At 34.3% G+C, this 24362-nt stretch overlaps 1 protein-coding gene and 1 non-coding gene across 2 annotated transcripts in view; one reads left to right on the top strand and one right to left on the bottom strand.

The window, feature by feature from the left end:
• Positions 1 to 24362, bottom strand: part of ANKHD1 (ankyrin repeat and KH domain containing 1) — a 118840-nt gene that overhangs the window by 11572 nt on the left and 82906 nt on the right. The window contains exons 15-26 of the mRNA NM_001204095.1: positions 21348 to 22106; positions 15474 to 15619; positions 14999 to 15110; positions 14369 to 14514; positions 13748 to 13890; positions 12830 to 13043; positions 10437 to 10612; positions 10037 to 10199; positions 8287 to 8382; positions 7480 to 7596; positions 1847 to 2021; positions 254 to 710 (exon numbers count right to left, since the gene is read on the bottom strand). Coding sequence (NP_001191024.1) covers positions 254 to 710; positions 1847 to 2021; positions 7480 to 7596; positions 8287 to 8382; positions 10037 to 10199; positions 10437 to 10612; positions 12830 to 13043; positions 13748 to 13890; positions 14369 to 14514; positions 14999 to 15110; positions 15474 to 15619; positions 21348 to 22106 — 2704 coding nt within the window. The remainder of the gene's footprint in view (positions 1 to 253; positions 711 to 1846; positions 2022 to 7479; positions 7597 to 8286; positions 8383 to 10036; positions 10200 to 10436; positions 10613 to 12829; positions 13044 to 13747; positions 13891 to 14368; positions 14515 to 14998; positions 15111 to 15473; positions 15620 to 21347; positions 22107 to 24362) is intronic.
• LOC119870546 lies at positions 3057 to 3164 on the top strand. Its single transcript, XR_005356221.1, has one exon. It is a non-coding gene; the product is annotated as a U6 spliceosomal RNA (small nuclear RNA).

Below are 24362 nucleotides of genomic sequence, written 5' to 3'. Positions count from 1 at the left end.
ATAGTGAAAATAAAATCAATATATGCTAGTATTTTCAACTTCAAAACTGAATCATAAAAATCTCTAATAATCTCACTTCCTAAGTTGCATGTGATTAGGACAGTAGTGAATTTCAGTTTTGAATACTGAAGACAGATAATGTGGTAGATCTAAATTGTTTAATACAACTTGTGCTAAAAAATGTATTTCAGATTCTTGAGTGGGTCATGAAAAAGGAAAGGTGGATGTAGAGTTAACAATCAGAAAAATTTACCGTGTCTGAGTTTTGGAAGTGGCAGTACTTGTCTTCTCTTCTTGGGAATGGAGTAGCAGTGAGGTGTATCTCCTATCACTAGAGGAATTCACATCCATAGTGAAATTTAACTCTTGGCTTTTACCACCACTGCTACTCTCACTGTTGCAGTCTGTGTTGTCCAAGTTATCAGAGTCACTATTTCCACCTGTACCACCACCTCTGGGTTCTCCATTTATTTTATTTTTATCAGCTTTTTGCTGTGCTAAGGATATATGTTGTTCTGGTAATATTAAATGAGCAGTGGGAGGGGTCTCCTTTGTTTTGTTCTTCTTATTTTTCCGATTGGTGCTGGGGGTTGTCACCACGTTGGCCCTTTTTTTCCCAAACACATTTGTGAATGTTGCAGATGTTGCAGAGATTCCAATTGTGGTAGTGGTCGTTGCACTAGGAGGTTCTATGGGAACTTCTTGCTCCACTGAAATTATCAAAAGGATAAAAATCACACTCATAGCCACAGATCTCAAAACAAACTGTGACAAGATATACATAATAATTCACAATAATTCAGTCCCTTAAGTCATCTTTTCCTTTCACCAGTATTCATTAGTAAATAAAGAAATCTTCATTGTTAGAACACAGGTACTATATACTATTTTAATGTCTAACTTGATATGAAACATTCATACCATAACATTCTTAAAATCTGAGATGCTACTCGCATGAACTAACCAAAAATCACAATACAGCTTAAATTCAGGAAAATTTTCATAGTTGGGTTATTGTCAATAATGCTGATATAAACTTTGGGGTTGCATGTACCCCTTTGAATTGGTAGGTGGGGAGTATTATGCTATGCAAAATAAGTCTGTCAGAGAAATACAAATACTATATGATTTCATTCATATGTGGAATTTAGGAACAAAACAAAGGAGCAATGGGAAAAAAAAAGAGGAGAGACCAACTAAGAAACACTCTTAACTGTAGAGAACAAAACTGATGGTTACCAGAGGGGAGGTGGGTGGAGGATGGGTGAAACAGGTGATGGGGATTAAGGAGTACACTCGTGATGAGCACCAGGTGTTGCACAGAAGTACTGAGTCACCTAAATTGTACATTTGAAACTAATATTACACTATGTTCATGAACTTGAATTTTAATAAAAACTTAGAACAATTACTTGTCTACTACGAGCACTGCTAAAATGCACAAAACAACTCTGAGAATAATGAACTCTAGCCCTGTATAGCTTTGAGCCCAAACCTTAGCTCAAAATTTATTGAGGAAATGGACCTCTCCCTAGATTCCAAATGAAGGAGGAAAGGGTAGGGTAGAACCTGAAGAGAAGCTGGCAAATCTCTTTACTGTATCACATTCAAGACATACATGACCTTTGACAGAACTTACAACTGAACTTCAAATTACATGCTTGCCTTCCCCTTTTTGTTTCTCTGTATCACTTCACAATGTAAAATATTCAGAAATATTTACTATAAAAGCCAACTATCAACTTCAGATTAAAGTACTGGATATCTAACTAGAATTAGAATAAAAAGTACTCAAAATGAAGTTGATAAACAGAATTTTATCCTAATTTGGAAGGGTCATTCTTACCATCTTCATCATTCTCTTCTTCATCTTCATCCTCTGGTAGTTCTGAATTCTCCTTAGGTTTGTTTTCCTCATCTTCTTCCTGCTTCCTTTTCTGTTCCTCTTTTTTCTTTTTTCTCTTTTCTTTCCTTTTTTCTCTTTTAGCTGCAAGAGCCTGTTTTCTGCTCTCCTCTCTTGACTGCAAATTAAGTAGGTATAACATTTTACCAATAATGCAATCATTTAAAATAAAGAATGAATATTTTTGTTTACGATAGATGGGGATTCCCATGGATATCAGTCTCAAAACATACTTAAAAAGCACACACACACAAAAGATAAACTGGACATCATCAAAATTAAATTTTTGTACTTCAGTGGAACCATCAACAAAGTAAAAAGAATGCATGAAATGGGAAAAATTTTTTGCAAATCATACATCTGGTAAGGGATTTGTATCAAGAATCTATAAAGAAGTCTCATGACTCAATAATGAAAAGACAAATAACTCAATTAAAAAATATACAAAGTACCCGAACAGGCATTTTTTCAAAGACTATATATATATATATATATATATGAAAAATTATATACATATTATAGATATATATCTATGAAAAATTATGTATTATATATACATATATGTATTGTGTATTATATATACATATATATGAATAGTCAAAACATATGAAGACATATGCTCAATAACTACTAGACATCAAAGAAAAGCAAATCAAAATCATAAGATAACCACACGATATCCACTAGATGGATAAAATAAAATAGACAGATAATAGGGCAACCTGGGTGGCTCAACGGTTTAGTGCCAGCTTCAGCCCAGGGCCTGATCCTAGAGACCCTGCATGGAGCCTGCTTCTCCCTCTTGCCTGTGTCTCTGCCTCTCTCTCTCTCTCTCTCTCTCTGTCTCTCATGAATAAATAAATAAAATCTAAAAAAAAAAAAAAAAGACAGATAATAGCAAATATTGGTGAGGATGTGGAAAAATTAAAACCTACAAACCCTGCTGGTAGGAACAAAAAATAATGCAGCTGCTTTGGAAAATAATCTGGCAGTTCCTCAAATGTTTAAACATAGAATTACCATGTGATCTAGCAATTCCCTTCATATATATATCTATATATGATAGATAGAAAAGTAAAATGAAAATATGTTCATACAAAAACTTGTATACTATGATCACTTTGTATACATAGCAAACTTGTATACAAAATTTGTATACTGTGCTTGCTTTTATATACTAAAAACCTCTAACAATACACAGAAGATTAGCATGGCCCCTGAACAAGGATAACGTGCAAATTCATATTTAAAAAAATTCATTCCGGGCAGCCCCGGTGGCACAGCGGTTTAGCGCCGCCTGCAGCCCAGGGCGTGATCCTGGAGACCCTGGATCGAGTCCCACGTCAGGCTCTCTGCATGGAGCCTGCTTCTCCCTCTGCCTGTGTCTCTGCCTCTCTCTCTCTTTCTCTGTCTCTATGAATAAATAAAATCTTTAAAAGAAGAAGAATTCATTCCATATTAAAAAAAAAAGAAAAACTTGTATACCTATTGTATACTTATAAGGAGGAAACAACCTGAATGTCCATCAACTAATGAATGGACAAATAAATATGTGTGTGGGATGGGATATTATTTAGCAATAAAAAGAAATTAAGTATTGATACATGTGACAATATGGTTGAACCTTGAAAACATGAAATAAAAGAAGCCAGTCACAGAGGAACAAACATTGTATGATTCCATTTATATGAAATGTCCAGAATAAGCAAATCCATAAAGATAAAGAATAGTTTTTTTTTTTAATTTTTATTTATTTATGATAGTCACACACACAGAGAGAGAGAGAGAAAGAGGCAGAGACACAGGCCGAGGGAGAAGCAGGCTCCATGCACCGGGAGCCCGACGTGGGATTTGATCCCGGGTCTCCAGGATCGCGCCCTGGGCCAAAGGCAGGCGCTAAACCGCTGCGCCACCCAGGGTTCCCCAAAGAATAGTTTAATGGTTAACCAAGCATACAGGGATTGAAGGGGGTGATACTTAAAGGGTGTAGGGTTTCTTTTTAGCAATGTGAAAATATTCTAAAATTGACTGTGGTGATGAATGCACAATTCTGAATATACTAAAAGCCACTGGATTGTTTGTGTGTTTGAAAAAATATATATTTTTAAAATTGAATTTATTTGAGAAAAAGACAGGAGAATACAAGCAGGGGGAGAGGCAGAAGGAGAGAGACAAACAGACTCCCTGGTGAGCGGGGAGCCCCTCTTGGGACCAGGATCCCAAGATCACGACCTCAACTGAAGTCCAATGCTTAACTATGCCACCCAGGTACTCTGAAAATTTATATAAATATATATATATATATATATATATTTTTTTTTTAAACTAATCTCTACACCCAACAACATGGGGCTTGAACTCATGACCCTCAGATCAAGAGTTACATGCTCTACCCACTGAGCCAGCCAATCACCCCTGAAATGTAGACTTTAAGTCTGTGAACTGTGTGTGTGAATTAAACCTTAGTAATGCTGTTAAAAAATACATTTATGAAAATAAAAATACATTTATGTAGTATCTGTTTGACTAAAGTGCAGCTATCATGATCTTTATAAACTACTAAAAAATCTCACTGTAAAAATATTGACCAGATACTATTATAAAAATTATTTTCCTACTTTATAAAATTTTTAAAGCCACATATATAATTGTGATCACTTTTAGATTTTGCTATGGTTAGTACTAGAAAATGTCATTTATTTTTCCCCAAAAAGGGAACATAGTAATAAGATGCTAGCTTCATGATGAAAGTTTGAAACACGTAGGAAACATATTAAATTATGCATTCTTCTTTGGTAATTAAGTAAAACATTTTCCTCAAAATTATAATTTACCATTTTGAGGCATAAACTGATTATTCATTGAAATGTTTTTAATCCAAATCAGAGGTTGGCAAACTATGGCCTGAATGCCAAATCCAGTCTACTGCCTGTGTTTATGGACTGAAAGCCAAGACAGACTCTGACATTTTAAATGATTGAAAAAAATAAAATGAGTATTTCATGACACTTAAAAATTACACAGAATTCAAATTCCAGTGTTCATAAATAAAGTTCTATTGGAACACAACCATGCTCATTCATTTAGCTGTTGCCTATGGCTGCTTTTGTGCTACAGCAACAGAGCTGAGGGCTTATGACAGACATCATATGGCCTGCAAAGCCTAAAATATTTACTATTTGGCATTTTTTTTTTTAAATCTTTTTTTTTAAGATTTCATTTATTTATTCATGACAGACATAGAGAGACACAGGCTCCATGCAGGGAGCCAGACGTGGGACTCGATCCGGGGTCTCCAGGGTCACACCCCGAGCTGAAGGCGGCGCTAAACCGCTGGGCCACCCGGGCTGCCCCTACTATTTGGCATTTTATAGAAAAAGTTTGCAATTCCCTCTGTAAATGAGAAAGGATTGAGAGAAGAGATTGCATATTCAGCTAAAAACTGAATTTCCTCACTCTGAACAAACTGGTTAGCTACTCAAGGGAATTGCTGACCATATGCCTAGGTAGCTACACAAAAATCAAAATTATAGACATGAAAGGTACCTTAATAGTCATCTAACTATGAATTTTGCTTTATTTTAAAATGAATATAACTTTTTTCCCCTTCTGATTTTACCTATAATCCTAAGGTTTCTACTTTTCCCCTTATTATCAGCAATGAATGCCCTTATATATTCACATCTTTTGAACATTTGTCTATTTACCTTAGGCTAAATTTCTATAAGTGGAATGGTGGGAGTAAGGATATCCACCCTTTAAATTTATTTGTGAAAGTACTTCTATTAATAGTTATAGTAATTTATACCATATATCAAAAACCATTCACTAGAGTGATAACCTTTCCCCATCCTTGCCAACAGTAGCTATTATCAAATCTTTACATTTTAAGTTTTGCCAATCTGGTAAAAATTGACATCTTTCTTTCTTTCTTTCTTTTTAAAAGATTTTATTTATTTATTTATTTATTCATGAGGCACAGAGAGAGAGGCAGAGACATAGGCAGAGAGAGAAGCAGGCTCCATCCAGGAGCCCGATGAGGGACTCGATCCTGGACCCCTGGATTACACCCTGAGTTGAAGGCAGATGCTCAACCACTGAGCCACCCAGGTGTCCCTTTATTTCTTTTTCTGTGAATTGCCCATTCATCTGATCAGTTTTTATTCTGGGCAAGTTACAGTTTTTTCAATGATTTGTAAGAGACCTTTCCTTCTGTTCTTAGCTTATACATTTTTTTGGAGGGTTGTCTGTTTGTTTGGGGGAGGTGGGGAAGGGCAGAGGGAGAAGGAGAAAGAGAATCTTAAGTAGGCTCCACGCCCAGCATGGAGCCAAATGCAGGGCTTGATCTCATAACCCTGAGATCATGACCTGAGCCAAAGTGAAGAGTTGGACACTTAAATGACCGAGCTATCCAAACAGCCTGTATTTTTTTTTTTTTTTTGGTAAACTAAGAATTGGTTTCAAGGTTTTAGTATCTCTCAAAATAATCATGTATTTTTTCTTCCTTTAATCACCAACAAAATATCTTCATTTTTTTAAGAGATTTTATTTATTTATTCATGAGAGAGAGAGAGAGGCAGAGAGATAGGCAGAGGGAGAAGCAGGCTGCATGCAGGGAGCCGGACGTGGGACTCGATCCCAGGTCTCCAGGATCACACCCTAGGCTGAAGGCGGCACTAAACCACTGAACCACCCGGGCTGCCCAAAATATCTTCATGTTAAGCTACCTCTTGCATTCTTAAGATAACTCTTACTTGATCATAGTGTTTGTTCTTTTAATACAACTTCTGGATTGAACAGCAACACCCTCATTTTCCAGGTAAGCAGACTGACCCCCAGAAAAGCAATCTTGTTTTTTTATCCTTTTCCATTATACCACACATCTTAGGATATTAGACACTAACTCTATAAGGGAGGATCTAATAAACTACTAATAGCACACATTTTATAGTTAGCAAAAGATTTTCAATATTTTACTAAATTTTCTCTCAAACTAATGTTAAAACCACTTAGGTAATAATGTCATTTGGCAAACTGCAACCTGCTTGAAAACTAGTCTTTCACTTATATGGTTAAAAATATTTTTTAAGGGAGACTGGGTGCTCAGTTGGTTAAGTATCTGCCTTTTGCTTGTGTCATGGTTCTAGAGCCCTGGGATCAAGCTCACTATCGGGCTCCCTGCTCAGTGGGGAACCTGCCTCTCCTTCTGCCACTCCACTTGCTTGTGCTTGCTCGCTCACTCTCTCTATGTCAAATGGATGAATAAAATCTTCTAAAAAAAGAATACGTATTTTTTAAGGATAAAAGGTCACAATCAAAAAGTTGTAGTGACTAGATAATCATTTCCTTTGAAAGATATTTTGGTTCATAAGGATGGTAAATTTATTTCAGCAAATTTTCAACAATTTTTTAAAAAATTTGTTTGGTTATTTATAAGTAAGTAATCTCTACTACAACCAAAGTGGGGCTCAAACTCATGACCCTGAGATCAAGAGTCACATGGTTTTCCAGTTGAGTCAGCCGGCTGCCCCAATTTTCAACAATTTCTAAAAAGAAAAATTATTTTTCTTACTCACCTTTTCCAGATCAAGTTCCTTCAAAAGAATACTTGCATTCTTATTTGCTTCTGCAGCCTGCTGGTCTTTAGCCTTCACAATTGTCTCAACACATTGGTGACATTTTTTCAAGAGTTCCTAGAGTAGAAAATGGAATTATATAAATATAGGAACACATAACATCAACAGGCCAAATAAACTGATGAACTGATGAACACAGTGAAGTCCAGGACTTAAAGCCCAAACAAATGAAAACTCACTAAGCCAAATACAAGCCATCCTTTGAGTCTAGTTATACATTATTCTTCCTTTTTTTTAAAGTATAATCTTTCATCAAAAAAAAAAGGCACTATTGGGGCACCTGGGTAGCTTAGTCGGTTAAATGTCTGCCTTCAGCTCAGGTCATGATCCCAGGGTTCAAGTCCCATGTTGGGTTCCCTGCTCAGTGGGAGTCTGCTTCTTCTGCCCGCCCCCCCAGCGCCACTTGTGCTTATGCCCTCTCTCTCTCTCTCTCTAATAAATAAAAAATCTTTAAGAAGGGGTGGGGCACTATTTCCTAAAAAGTCTGTGTTCTTAGAAAACCTTCTATTCAGGCCAATAGTCTAGCAATAACCCTTAGTTGCACTCACTGTGATGATAGTCCATAACAGGAAGGAAGTCTCAAAATAATTTATCAAAATTATTATATCCATTCTCCATGGAGAAACTAAAGCATAGATAGATTAGGTATCCGTCTCACATAAGACAAAAGGAAGGTTGCTAATTACACACTTCAGCATACAATTCTATAAAGAACAAAAATGTACGACAACAGTGTATTAAACCTACCTTATCTGTAATTGTTGCTATGTATCTCATGCATTCTATATCAGAAGGGAACTGATTCACTTCCTTCACCAAATATTGAACAACTTTTACATGACCCTGTAAGAAGTACAACAAAAAATGCACAAAAGAACTCCTTAAAAATTTACCCATGTGTTTAACAATTTAAGAGTAAAAGGTGTGGTAATACTTCTGGATAGTTTACTAAACTGAAAATTGAAATTATGAAAACAAAAACATGCTCACACATTTCTCCTAAATTTAATCTAGTATTTCCCACTGAAAACAGAAAAACTTTTATAGAAAACAAATGTTTCCTAGAATAAATCCATTAATAAAAATTAGTGGTGTGAAATGAACCTTTATATAAAAGGGAAACTGGTCCTAAAAGAGAGATGTTCTAGACTTCAAAGCATTATTGTGGGTCCATCTTACTAAACAAGGGAGATGCTCACATTTATATGAGTCTCATGCCTTGAATCTAGGTAAAATGCTTTCTAAATGCTACAATCAGAGGTGAATGATCTTAATTTATTCTAAGTACCATCTATTTTAACACAACCAAACTTGCAGTTTTCCTCCAACCAAGTTCTAAAACATCTTCAAGAATTAGGCTGATGGTGACAAAAATCAGGAAAGTTGTTGCCTCCAGGCCAGGGAATTGAGAATGGACATGATGGAACTTCCCAGGATTATAAAAGCATTTTTTAATGTATTTATGGGATGTGGGTTACACAGGTATATGCATTTATCAAAACTCATTAAACTATGCATCTTAGGTTTATATATTTCACTATATGTAAAGAACACCTCAATTAAAAAGGAAAAATTAAAAAAAAAAGAACCAAGTCTAAAATATATTTTAAGTTCTTTTTGTAAGATACAAAACTTACACTGTTCTCATTCAATAACTATTTAGTGACTACCTAGTATGTGTCAGGCACCAAGCTAAACAAAGATAGTCATGAAGCCTGGTCTTCCTGGATCTTCCAGTCCAGGAAGATAGGCATTAAAAAATTAAATACATGTTTGAATATATAATTACAAATTGGAGTAAGAAAAATAATATGGTACTATAAAAAAGAACAAGAGGACCTTGTTTAGATGGGTATTAAGGGAAGGATTCTCTAAGAAATGACATTTAAACTGGGAGCTAAAGGATGAGCAGAAGTGAGCAAGCAAAGAGCAAGGGAAAGAAAACCAGTGAACAAACTCCCTCTGGCAGATACAGATTTAGTGCATTCTAGACCAGCAGCTGAAGTATAGTGAACAAAGGGGAAGGATAGCATAAACGACTGTTTGAGGACACAGGCATGAGCCATATCATGCAGGGCTTTGTACAGCCATATTAAGTAGTTTATAGTTTATCATAACTGTAATGGAAAGGCTTTTAAAAATATAGCAGACAAGCAAGCCTTAATACATATATAGGAGATCTAGTAAGTTTTTATGAAAGAGTCCTCTCCTTTTTGTTCTTTCTTAGATAGACATCATCTGCATACTTAAATCTCATGTGTTATGTATAACATAACAAAACTAGTCAAGACACCAAGTGATTTAACAACGATGTTGATTAAAGTGAACTACCATATAGCTCTTAGATTTGGCCACAAAAAGAATGGAAAGAAAGCAATGATTTATGTATGGAAATTCAGGCTGTTTTCCAAGAGTAATTCGTTTTTCTCACATGGTTTCAACTTAGAATCAGTTTAAAATGATTACATTTTACCTTTTTCCCTCAACATCAAATTACCTTGCGAAATGCTGACATAAGAGGTGTGATTTTCCTGTTATCTGCTGCATCTACATCAGCACCTGCTTGCACTAGCAATTGCACCACATCAAAATGACCACCGTTGGATGCCAACCAAAGTGGTGTGTTTCCCTTCTTGTTTCGAACATCAATATGGGCTCCCCTATAAAATAAAAAATTGTTAATATAGTTTGTTATCTACAAGAAGGTGTTGGCTTTCTATTTCCTCTATTTGTCTTTTATCTTCTATAAGATAGCATGCAAATAATACGTTCTTTATTTTTTTTAATAATCTGTTCTTTAAAATGTGAATAAAGTAAAACCATCTGATTAACTGTAAACGTGCTCAAAAGCGGAAAGGATCCAATAACTTCTATATATAAATATAAAATTTACCTACCTATTAATCAGGAGCTCACAAAACTTGTAGTGACCTTTGTCGGCTGCTATTGTTAAAGCAGTATCTCTTGAGGAAGGCACAGGGGGAGCATTGACATCTGCTCCTTTATCAAGGAGAACTCTTCCAACCTCTGCATATCCTCCAGAAGCAGCTTCCATCAAAGGAGTAAGGCCAGTCTGTTTAAACCAAAAATTTATGCAAGCAAATTAATATAATTTTTTTAACAGATGAAAACAATTGACTTTATTCATTCATGAGAGACAGAGAGAGAGGCAGAGACACAGGCAGAGGGAGAAGCAGGCTCCATGCAGGGAGACTGATGTGGGACTCCATCCTGAGACCCCGGGATCACACCCTGAGCTGAAAGCAGACGCTCAACCACTGAGCCACCTAAGAGTCCTGTGTTAGATTGAATTAGATAAGCTACAATGAATTCATTTATTTTAACACATCACCTCATATGAAAAAACAATTTTATAATTTTTTAAAAAGATTTTTATTTATTCATTCATGAGAGACAGAGAGAGGCAGAGACACAGGCAGAGGGAGAAGCAGGCTCCATGCAGGGAGCCCAACGTGGGACTCGATCCCGGGACCCCAGGATCAAACCCTGGGCTGAAGGCACTGAACCGCTGACCCACCCAGGGATCCCCAACTTTATAATTTCTAAACTGTTATAAATTTACACACCAGACAATAACTTCTCTGCACAATGAATATAGATACGAAAAATGAATAAAAAGAAAATTAAGTAAAGCACATTGTTCAATGGGAAAATTTTGTTTAAAATATTTACCTGAGAATGTAGTTTGCTAAATAACTCAGGATAAACTCTTTTAATCCTGTTCAAACTTGGGAATAATAGATTAAAATATCACTTCATAAATTTTATGCATTTGTGTCCTTTGCTCTTTGGTCCCCAAAACTTTAGCCAAGAGACATTTCCTACTGGTATCACTTCCAAAGTAACACGGATTTCTATAGGACTCCTAATAGATAAGTGGGCCACACTTGAATACATGAAATACGAAAAAAATAAACTGGATAGCAGGAAAGTTTCATTTTTCTTTGTGCTATGAAAATTTTGAGGAAAATTATACTTCCTAATTTTGTAGATTACAAAAAAAAATGTAAAGGTTGCATTAAATTTGAAGAAATATAACTAATGCAGTGCAGGGTGAAAATATGAAAATTTCATTCAAATCTTTAAAATTTGAAATGACTACCAGATTGACTATTGTATGACTATAAAGAATTCTACATAAGGTACGTTTTTCTAGGGTTGTAAGTTCCTAGTAGTTCTAAGCACAGAAATTCAAAACACTGATATACTAACTCCTTTCTAAATGCCAAATAGTCATGAATTTGTCAGAATCTGTTATGATCAAATTAGATTTTAGCTGCCTTAATTTTATGATCTAATCAGTAATTTTCTGATCAGGTTTTAAAAAAATATTTTATTTATTTGAAAGAGAGAGAAAGAGCGCACAAGCAGGGAGAGGGGCAGAGGCAGAGGGAGAAGCAGGCTCCCTGCTGAGCAGAGAGCCAAATGTGGGGCTCGATCCCACGATCCTGGGATCATGACCTGAGCTGAAGGCAGGCCCTTAACTGACTGAGCCACCCAGGTGCCCCTCTGATTAGATTTTTATCAATGCTAACCACATGCTTCATTGAGAAAGTTCTTTAAAAATCTACATTAAAGGACTCTACAGGACACCTGGCTTAGTCAGTAGAACATGTGACTCTTGATCTCAGAGTTGTGAGCTCAAGTCCCAAGTCAGGCACAGAGCTTACTTTAAAAAAAAAAAAAAAAAAGAGGACTCTACAAAATAATCTTATTATAAAAATATCTTATTATATATTCAAAGATTGCAAACTGGAGGATTAACAGAGAGCTAATCAAGTCTGAGGCTGGAAAATCTATGGATTCTACTTTCTTCATTGTCCTTAATAAGTCATGAATGATGATAGTGTGTCATTGGCCACTGAACATCACAATTTCCTGATCTTGCCTTGGGATGTCAGTTTTAACCTACAACAATTTAAAATAGCACACTCAATTTGAGTTGAAATGCCATGCTATTTTTTTTTTTTAAGATTTTATTTTTAAGTAATCTCTACAACCAACATGAGGCTCACACTCATAGCTCTGATATCAAGAGACACACGCTCTACTGATTGAGCCAGCCAGGTGCCCTTTTATAAATATATATTTTTAAGTAAATTCTACCCCTGATGTGGGGTTTGAACTCATGACCCCAAGATTAAGAGCTGGATGCTTCACCAACTGAGCCAGCAAGGTATCCCACAACACCATAGAAATACATAGAAATACATACATAGAAATACATAGAAATACAGTCTAAGAAGTTGAAAAGTTACAAAATGCTTACCTTTGCTCTATGTTCAACATTGGCTTTTCGGTCCAGAAGCAAACTCACAACTTCTGCTCGGCCTTGGAAACAGGCCAAGGTGAGAGCTGTGTTCCGATTGGTCTCTATTTGGGCATTAATGTCTGAACCCATATCAAGCAGCAGTTTCACTGCAGGAACGTGTCCATTCATGGCAGCCAACATCAGGGGAGAAATACCTAGTTTACTCCCAGTCCTAAGGGGAGAAATGTGCTTAGAAAATTAAGATAATATGTTGCTAACTGTTTTTAAAAAGCAAAGAGAATATAAAAGATGAAAATGATTTAGTTTAAAAAGAAAGGGTTCTAACACCAACGAATGTATTTTATTTGTGTAGACTACTAACTAGGAATGGGAAAATTTCACAATTTAAAACATAATCCCAATTTAGAAGTTATAAATTTCCAGCTATATATAATGAAGCACCTTCTGAAATTAGACCTTTTTAAAAATAGCTATGTTAGCTAAAATAAGGTGTGATTACTTTTAAGTACATTATAGGAATAATTGGTGGTCTTGTAACTTTAGCAGTAACTTTAATTTTTTTAATTTTTAGTTAAAAGTAAAGTTGATTTTAGTACTATCTTAATTAAAAATAGGGATCCCTGGGTGGCGCAGCGGTTTGCCGCCTGCCTTCGGCCTGGGGTGCGATCTTGGAGACCCGGGATCGAATCCCACGTCAGGCTCCCGGTGCATGGAGCCTGCTTCTCCCTCTGCCTATGTCTCTGCCTCTCTCTCTCTCTCTCTCTGTGACTATCATAAATAAATAAAAATTAAAAAATATATAATAAAAAAAATAATAAAAATAAAAATGGTACCTGTACAAATATTTAGAGGAAGACACTTAATCCCAAGGTAGTAATTTATACTAATCATGAGTAATATAATGAAGATAGATACCTTGAATTAATCTCTGCACCAGCATTAAGCAGAATCTTAATGATGTTAACATATCCTCCAGATGCAGCTAGACTCAGTGGTGTATAATCAGACACATTCCTATGTTCTTTATTTGCACCTCGAGCCAGCAGCAAGTCTACTACCTACAAAGTAAAATAAAAACAGAGAAGGATTCAACTTCTAATGAAGGAAGCACAAAGAAATGGAATCTATAATTTCATTGACTAAGTATCTGACATTTTAATTATGCCCTAAATATTCAAATATCAGCACTAGAGAAATGTATTCAATTTCATATCACAGAATTTGGAGCTCTGATTTCCCAATTATATTGAAATAACAAAATGTTACTCATTCTGCTTATCAATGGTTGAGTGGATGAATTTGCAGTTCATATGTGTTAGGATTGTGGCTCATTCAGCCCCAATAAATGTAAGGATAAACAGAATTATTATTATTATTTTTTGCCTGAAGGGCAAGATGATTCACTACTCCCACTAAATTTAGTATATGGAACATATCAACACATGCAAGTTTTATTTATGTAGCTAAATTATTAAGCATATGCATATTTAAAATACGGGTATAATGTTTACAAAATGAAAATCAACATTAACACACCTCCTGACGTCCACCAGAACATGCTAATGAAAGTGGAGTATCCTTAGTGCGTTCAGATTGTGCTTCTATATCTCCACCTTTATCCAAAAGGATTTCAACAACTCCAACATGCCCGGCTGTTGCTGCCAGGATCAGTGGTGTGAAACCTAAAACAGAAAATAAAAGTCTCAAATTTTTTAAATTATTGAGCTATTGTTTTATTTTATTTTATTTTATTTTATTTTATTTTATTTTATTTTATTTTATTTTTTGAGCTATTGTTTTCAATTCTCTACTATTTCAATAGGAAATCTTTAGGGCAGATACTTAAAACCATTTAACATAAAACTGCTCTAGTCCCTAATTTGTTAGTGACAAAAACCCCAAAACCCCCGATAAAAAGGAAATGCTAAGTCAAACAAAACTACTAAAGTTTATACTCATAATGAGCCTTTATACCTCTGTGTGTTCTACTTTTGGATTAAGGAGAAAAGCAACCATAACTTGTTGTACTCCAGTAGATATTCCTAATTGAAATATGCTTATCCATCTATTTATTGATAATCAAAAATATAATTGTTTTCTAAAAAAAATTTTTTAAAACTTATTTTCTGATGGAACTAACTCTCGAGCTTTACTTCTGACATTTACCTTTTTTATCTCTGTGCTCAATTTTAGCATCTCGTGCAATGAGTACAGACACAAGTTCTTCATGACCACCCGCACAAGCTAATGTTAATGCTGTGTCGTGATTGCTCTCAGTCTAGAGATGAAAAAAAAGTTAGTTTTTGTTTACAACATGGTTATCAATTTAAGAGCAAATAATAATTATTTCTGCAATGAACATACAATGATAATTTTCTTTTCCAAACAAAGAAAATCAGAATATGCAAAATAAAGCAGTCTAGGGGCCCCTGGGTGGCTGAGTCAGTTAAGTGTCTAGTGATTTCTGCTTAGGTCATGATCTCAGGGTTGTGAAGTTAAGCCCTGTGTCTGGCTCCATGCTAAGCGTGGAGTCAGCTTGAGATTCTCTCTCTGCCCCACCCCCTCACTTGTGCACTCTTTCTAAATTAAATAAGCAAAATCTTTTAAATAAATAAATAAAGCAAGCAAGCAATTTACTCACATGTGCATCAATGTCAACTGAAGGATAGACCGGGGGCATAGACTGGGAAGCCACATTGCTTGGAGACTGAGAACAGGGTTCAGGTGTAAGACATTCTGTGGTCTGAGAGGAACTGTTTGAACCAGTGGGCACTCTGCTACTCACAGCTGAAAAACAATATTCATATTGCTGAATTCTACTTAAAAGAGTAAAGTCACTTATATATAGAAAAACACAGAAAACAAAATTTTATAGCAAAAATATAACAGTACTTAAATCACAAGCTTTGGAATCTGACCTATGTTTGAATCCCAATTCCACCACTTTCTGATCTCAGGCAAGTAATTTAACCTTGTAGGGCCTCAATTTTCCTCATATGTGAAATAGGAATGATAATAATAGTACCTGCCTTGAGAGGTTGTTGGAAACACCATTTAAGATAATGCAGGTGAAGTACTTATTAGCATAGTGCCTAATACACAACAAATAATAGCCCTTTATGTTGTCAATAGGGAAAAAATATTTTCCAATAAAGAAGTAAATTTTATATCTTAGTTTATAAAAAGTAATTAGACAAAAATATCCTGAGGACAATGCACAAAAGAGGAGGGGTGGAAAATAAGTTAAAAAAATATTTCTCATATAAATAGCAAAGAGTGTTTTTATAATTCAATAATATTTATTTTGAAAATTTGCTAAAATGAGTCAATCTCTGAAAATAAATCAATTTTTAAAATGAACACTGGAACTTTCTTTAGGGTGTTTGAAACTGCTGTCTGAAAACTGAATTAAAAGACATTATATCTTTGTGTCTCTGCGTTTTTCTTATGTTTCATAAGAGACAGAGTTTGCCCCACAGAAGGAGAAACAGGACCTGTCTCAGAGGAATCTTATGAGTTGACTACTAGGTAAGGTATAAAAAGCATTTAAAACACAGTGTTTGGAACATGTTAAGTGCTCATTAAGCATAATTATCAGATATTTTATAGGATTTTCAGTACTATTGCTCACTGTATTGAAAAATACAAACATTACTACTCACTCAAGAAAAAACTCAGAAAAAATCCATAATCATTAATAATATAAAAAAAGACAAAGCTTCAGTGATGACAATAACCTCTCATCTGGACTAAAAGTAAATAAAAAAACACATAGGTCTCAAAGGAAAATGTAAGCATTTCAAGTGTTACAGAATGCTTAGTCTCTAGAATTTTTATATGACTGGAACCCAATCAAGGATACTGTTCACAAGTGTAAATGACTAAGTTTAGTATACTACTTCTTTATATAATCTCACAAATTTTAAGATGTTCAGATATGTTTCTATATGAGCTGCACCATCCTCGTCCCCACTGATATATATAAAATCATTTTGTCTATATGAATTTCTGTAGCTTCTATCATGGTTACAAATAAGAATTGTTATTTTATATATTTGTTTCACCTATAAGAACCTGCACAAAATGGAAAAAAAGCTTTAAAAATCTTTGTCATTCACTGAATTAAAAGCAGATAGTATTTTGTTATACCTCCTCAAAATAGCTGGTATGTTTGGAAAACAGCTCTAGAAAATGAGATGCTAAAGACCAATATGTAGCTCCTCTGGAATAGTAAGATTTTAACAATGGTCTAGTAATTATTAACAAATACCTCACTAGGAACTACTTTTATCATTATTAATGTTGTTTATCCATGTTATCTTTTTGTTATGAAAAACAGATATTTTAAAAATTTTAAATAGTTGATTAGAGTACTATGCCAGATGTGATACTATAAAAGACTTCTTTACAGACATGGCTTTTCAAAAATACTTCTGTGCATTTAACAGCTCTATGACCAAAAATGTGGTGTTACATCAACTATTGTACATTTTCGTACATTACCCTAGAAACATTTTTCCTCCTCGCAATAATGACAATCAGAAGCATTCCACAAAAGTGACTTTAATAGGATCAAATACATACAAAAATAAAGATAAGACTAGAAAATAGCATGATTTAAAAGATACATGTGGAATAAAGGTTTTATTAATATAAAATTGTACCAACACTATTACATTTTTTTAAAGTCCTAAAACGTTTTCTACCTTTGAATGAAATGTCTCTGAAAATGACAATGACAGATCTCTACCACAAAGGGCCCTATGTAATTCAAATTAAATTTATGCACTATCCTAAAATTGGGTAATAAAAGAATTAAGTGCAATATTCTACTTAATTCTTTATGAAATTTAAGATGGCTTTGTAGGCAATACAGAAGATAATAATAAACCTTATATAAAAATCTCAGATACTAGATGTACATAAACTATGCTGTGAGATTCTAGTAAATTAAATCACCATAATCTGTTTTGTATATAGTAACTTTATTAAATAAATAAAATATTAACATTTATTAGAAAAAATTATTTGAAGATATTTTATTGCAAATTCCCTCAAAAATAAGAGGGTTTCCTATTTACCTTTTTATTGCTAAGCTACTACAGGATTACTTAAAGCAAGATACTTTGGAATTAGAATTTGTTTTAAGAGAACCTATTAAGGTGCCAACAACAGTAACAATGTGCTAGCTACAAAATTATATTAAACCTTATACATATATCAAATCTTAATATAAAAACAATAAGGGAAATTGTTAATATTGTTTAGCAGTCTAAGGTAATAACAAATATCTTTAAAATAAATTCAGAACTTAAACATGAATTAGATGCATACATATTACACTATACCTTAGGTTCTTAAACATGGCCGAACTGAAAAACAAAACAAAACAAACAAACAAAAAAACAACCCATGGCTGAACCAAGTTTGAGTCTTGACACTTACTAGCAACAATTTGTATAGGCCTCAGTTTTTCAACAGAAAAAGACTGGGAAAAGGACCTATTTTATAAGATTATTATAAATAGCCCATGAGATAACATTCATAAAGCATTAAGCACAGAACTTAGTACATGTTAAGTACTCAATAAATGTGAATAAATTGATACTGAGTTGATTTTTAATCAATCTTTTTATATTAATAATAAAATTTTTTTACTAGAGGTTTCTGGAACTGCTCTTAAGGTAAGAGCTATTTTGTATATTTTTAGATTTCCAACCTTAGTTCTAGACATTTGAACTGAGAATCACTTGTTATTATGATACTTTCTAAAAGTCCAAAACTTACTTTCACTTCACAGAAAGGAACTGAAGAACCATGCTCCAAATCAAGAGTTTACATACATTCTGTCTGGGACTATATCAAGTATGACACAAAGCCTATATACTAAAATACTACATAAGCTAATCAAGTCATGACTTTAACAAATAAGCAATAAAAAAAAATACTCCTATATTTAAAGAGTGAAATTTATTCTATTATATATGAATATTCTCTAAAGTGAAAGTGTAAGATGTATAGTATTCTCTCCTTTATTAAATATGAAGGATGAGAACTAAATTTGGGTAAAATTAATACATCTTTGGTCTAATCTACAATCATATTGATATATTAATATATCATGAAATTACAGAATTAGGTATTCACCTAATCCATCCTTGTCTAATTTCTTTCACCTTTGAAAAAGAAAATTAAGAGAAATTTGGTCTTAATAAAATAACTTTTTAACTTTAAGTGAGATAGTTAACCATCTTGAGCAAAGAAAATCTAATTATTGCTATGTGTTTTAAAACAGATAACCACAAAAATGGAAATTTTTTATATGAAGATAATTTTTTTAGTTATTGGCTGATTTATAAATTATAGCTTGTTAATAAAGGAATATTGTACAAAAAGATAAGCCAACTACCGCTATACATTAATCTCTAATAGAAATTACATTTTCAGGGATGCCTGGGTGGCTCAGCAGTTGAGTGTCTGCCTTTGGCTCAGGGTGTGATCCCAGAGTCCCAGGATCAAGTCCCACATCGGACTCCCTGCGAGGAGCCTGCTTCTCCCTCTGCCTATGTCTCTGCCTCTCTCTCTGTGTCTCTCATGAATAAATAAATAAAGTATCTTAAAAAAAAAAAGAAATTACATTTTCTTAGTTTCACTATATATAATTAAAAGAGGTTTTTAAACAAATTTTTTGAACTTTATAAAAGACCATCTCAATGTAACAAATAGTTCGATGAAATAAATTTTGCCTCCCCTACAAGAACCATCCATAAACACTACCATAAAGTTAACATCTACAAGTTCCTTTTAGAGCGATTTCTGCATTAAAAAAGAAAAAAAATACAAGTTCTAAGTTACAACAAAACTAGATTGAAAAGTAATGTGGGTTTCATAACTGCAAACTGAGTACTCAATTAGGAACATTAAAAAGCTACTTATGAAAAAAAAACTACTTATGTTATCATAAATCTTAAAAATGTTATTCCTATATTATGTTTCATTATTATTATTCATAATTGTACTGACGCTCATATATCTACTTCTACCCAGATTAGATATTAGAAATATAAATGAGCTCTAAGAGTTCATTCATAATTTATAATAACTCTCAATACCAACAACACAAAGTTAATTTGAGTTAAGTGGCTGTGGGCTGAAGATATAAAAATCCAAATTAAAGAATAAAGAATCTAATTCCTTAAGTATTCCTCCTCCATACAGTGATACATTAAAGGAGGCTCATAGGCAGTATCACAATTCTAGAAACATTGCAAGTCATACAAATGCCCAATAAAATTCCTGGTTTAAGTAAGCTTATTCCACATTTTTAAAGATTCAGTAAAGATTAGGAAGGCTAAAAGCTCACAAAAGAAGGAAACTGGGATAGCATAATTGGGATGGGAAGAGGGGAAGAGAATATGACAAGAGGAAACAGACAACAGTAAGGAAAAAAATGTTGCAATCAAGAGACAGAGGACTGGCCTGCCTTTGAATATCACTCCAGCTACATCTTAGTTCTTGGTCTTCATCCACTGTCAACAGCCATTCTGGCTGCATTTCTGAACTGGGCTCTCATGGAGGTGATACATTCACCAGCCATCTTTAGGAAGGTAAATGATTAATTGCACTGTTTTCCCACTGCTGCAAGGACAATGAAAGGGAAAGTAAACTTGTGCACCTCATTTCATATCTAGTTGTAATTTTCCACACAACAATAAAACAGAAACATATACTTCAAGGTTATCAGGCCTTTCTTTTGTTCTTTTCTTGTGTGTATGTCTGTTGTGTCTGTCTGGTGCTTTCACCAAGATAATTAATATAAAAATCCCAATCTCTAAATCATCATCCAGTTGATGATAACTTCAATTTAATTTGAATCTTCTAACCACACATACAAGAACATGGAATGCTTATAGTTTTCCCTGAACATCCCTCTTAATTAGAGATATTTGAATTGATCTAATAAAATCAGAAATAAAGAGAACGTAATTTAGAATTATGATTTCTAGACATGAAAATCACTAGCAGGAAAATTTAATGTATAATCTTATACGAGTATCTCTAAAGCCTAAAAAGAAAGTCTACTTTGAGATCTCCTACCCGAAATAGAACACAGGGTGATGTTTTGTTTTTTTCAATTAGGTTTTTAAAATAATCTCCACACCCAATGTGGGGTTCAAACTCATGACCTGGAGAGCAACAACTGTATGCTCTACCAACTGAGCAACCCAGGTACTGCACAGGGTGGTTTTGATACCAAAGTTCTAAAATAAAAGATCACGGCCACTTTATTTTTTACCTTTGCAAATCACAAAAAAGAAGAGAGGAAAACAAGATTTTGTGTGTTAGTGCTGTCTAGCTTAGTTAAATTCACTTCCAAAATATCTCAAGGAATAGGTAATTTCACAAAGATGTTCTTAAATGGAAAAGTACCACGCTGGTGTTTTTGGAGGGCCGTGTAAAGAAGTTGAGCACACAGATTAAAGAGAAATTATTACAGATATATTTCTTAACCCACCTGCTATCAGGTCATCAAGAGTGTCGGTAAGCGTCTGGGCTGGAGTTGCAACCATAAGTCCGTCTGGTTCTTGAACTAACAGCCCCTGATCATGTCCAGTAATAGCAATCTGAGGCTGTCCTATAATCTGATGATTACCTGATACTTTCTGAAGTTCAAGAGAATTTGTCCCATTAGAACCTAAGTCACTGGAAAAGTTACACTGTGGAGATGATAAAGGCTGGACTGGGACAAAATCAATTTGTTCTGCCGATGGTGGAGACTGCTGCTCATCATCAACATCATTATCTTTAAATAAGATTGTGTCAACCTGAGGTAACTCTGATAAATGATCCTCTGGGAGACTACCATCTCCTTCCCCTTCTGGGAAGACTCCTCTATGAGAGCACTGCTGGTGTAGAGATACTGTGTCTTTCTGACCTTTGGTTTCCAAGTATTCTTTGGTAAATTGCTGCTGTGTTTTCATCTGCAACTGCCTTTCCACTTTCTGTAGTTCTTTCAGTATTTTCTTCTTCTTCTGAACTTGTTCTTCTCTGTTCTTTTTAAGTTCTTCTATCTTATCTTTGTTCAGAGGTTCACCTTGAATTAACTCCAGTGACTTAAGCTGTGCTTTTTCAATAGCACTAATTCTTTGTCCCAGTTCATTCAGCTTGCCTTCAGTCTCCTCTACTATGCACTCCAAAGGCTGGTATGGGTGAAAAGGTGGCAGTACGTCCTGATCTGCTACCTGCAGGGAACTGGACTTCTGCTTGGATGTACCTAAGCACATGAAAAATGTTTGAAAAAGTGCCATGCTAAAAAAAAAAAAAAAAAATCAGCTCCCCCTCCCACACACACGGACCTCCCTCCCCAGACCCTTATAACTAATGCTATAAAATGAATGTTCAGAGATTCATACCAATGGGAGTCAGATTAAAGACTGTACTCATCTATTTCAACACAGCACACACTGGGATGTTGCTGATTAAAAAAATGTGAATTTTTCAATTAAAAATTGAATTTTTAGGATAGGAGGATTTTGGAAACTAAGGTGGGGCAGGGAGAAAGGAAATCAGAGAGGAAAAAGAATCTCAAAATTCTGCTTATTAGATTGGACTTTTAAAGAATATCAAATCTAAAACAGAATTAAAATGTGTTGAGGATGTCATTAGAGATATTCCAATTTTTTCCTTACAATATTAACTGTGCAAATAAAGGTTACTACAGGAAACTCTAACTTATAAATCAACATAGCGAAAAGTATTTTTCAAGCGGCCAAACCTTTGTCTTATTGTATTAAAATACAATGTAAAATTGTTTATTTCCTCTAAAATTTTCCATTAAATAAGTCTTTAACATTTCTTTACCTGAAAACTACATTAAACTTAAATCACAAAGGACAATTATTCTGAGTTTAAATAAAGTCTTCACGTAGAAAAACAATGAGTGTTACTGAGGAGAAAATCACTTCTCATACAGAATTTCTCATATTGCCAGTGTATGTTAAAAATGAAGTAAATGTATGTTATTTTAAGATTCTGGATCGCACTTAAGTTACTCCCCTCATGACAAAATGATTATCAATATTAACAATCCTAACATCTGGACATAAAATGGAGGAAATATACAAGGCTTACTCTTCCTGTTCAGGAAGAACTGGGGTTATTCAACAATGAAAACAACTGATAGGTTCTACAGGTTGGATGAACCTTGAAAACATTACGCTAGTCAAAGAAGCCAGACACAAATGATCACATATTGTGTAACAACATTTATATAAAATCTATATATAGAGAGAGGAAAGTAGTAGTTGCCAAGGGTTATGGTATTGAGAATGAAGACTGATTACAAACCAGCATGAGAGATCTTTTCAGAGTGATAGAACTGTTTAAAACTAGATGGTAGTGACGGCTACATAATGCTGTAAATTTACTAAAACTCACTGCATTGTACACTTAAAATGCAGGAACAGTATGGTATGTAAATTAAACAACAGTAAAGCTACTTTTAAAAAAGATCTGAGTAAAAAAGTTGTTTTCTGAATTGTAGTCAACATATATGAATAACATAGGTAACATAAGATTTTAAAAAATAGGATCATCCAATGCATTCAACATGATTCTAAAGTCCAAAGGAAAAATGTCATCCTCCATTTGATGTTAAAATACTCTAAATTACAAAAGGGTAATGAAACACTAGAGAAAAACAGAGATTCAATGGGTTCTTTGTTTTTGGTTTTTGCTAGAATAGGAGGTGTCAAAACTGCAGGTACCTCAGGTATCTGCAATATATTAATGAAAAAGTCCAACAGTTTTCCTCCTAGATATTGACTTTAAAAGGGTTAGGATGCCACAGTTCCAAAACTATTGCAATCACTTTAAGAGACTTAATTATTCTTCAAAAGCAAAATGTATTGCCCACATTTAGTTTCATATTTATATCTGAGCAAAGGGACGGATTATTCTTTCAGAACAGAAGCTGTTGTATTTGTGAGATAATTTTTTAAAAGGTTTTATTTTTGTATTTGAGGGAGAGAGAACACTAATGGGGGAGGGTAGAGGGAGGGAGAGGAGCAGACTTCCCAATGAGCAGGGAGCTCAGTGCAGCCTCCATTCTAGGACTCCAGGATCATAACCTGAGCTGAAGGCAGACGCTCAACCAACTGAGCCACCCAGGCACCCCTGTGGGATAATTTAATAACTACTTCTAGAAGATCTTACAGGAATCCAGGAATCCATGATTTATTTGTTCCAAGTACCTAATAACAATCAACAGGTAAAAAAAGGGAGATCTGCTGCCACAAATAGCAGATTAATGTAGATTCTTTTGCTAGTCCAACAAAGAAATTTTCAATCAATAAATTCAATGACAATTCAGCCTCTACAAAGACTGAATGTTCCTTTAAATGTTCATTGATTTTAATACATGCTAGTATACTTACTATTTAATTTGTATTTGAGATTAAGGAAAACTAGGTAAGAGGTCAATACCAATCTGACTGATAATTATATGACCACCCTGGACTTATCAGATCTA

This window comes from Canis lupus, chromosome 2 (assembly GCF_011100685.1).
Source record: "Canis lupus familiaris isolate Mischka breed German Shepherd chromosome 2, alternate assembly UU_Cfam_GSD_1.0, whole genome shotgun sequence".
NCBI lineage: Eukaryota > Metazoa > Chordata > Mammalia > Carnivora > Canidae > Canis > Canis lupus.
This window is presented reverse-complemented; position numbering and strand designations above follow the sequence as displayed.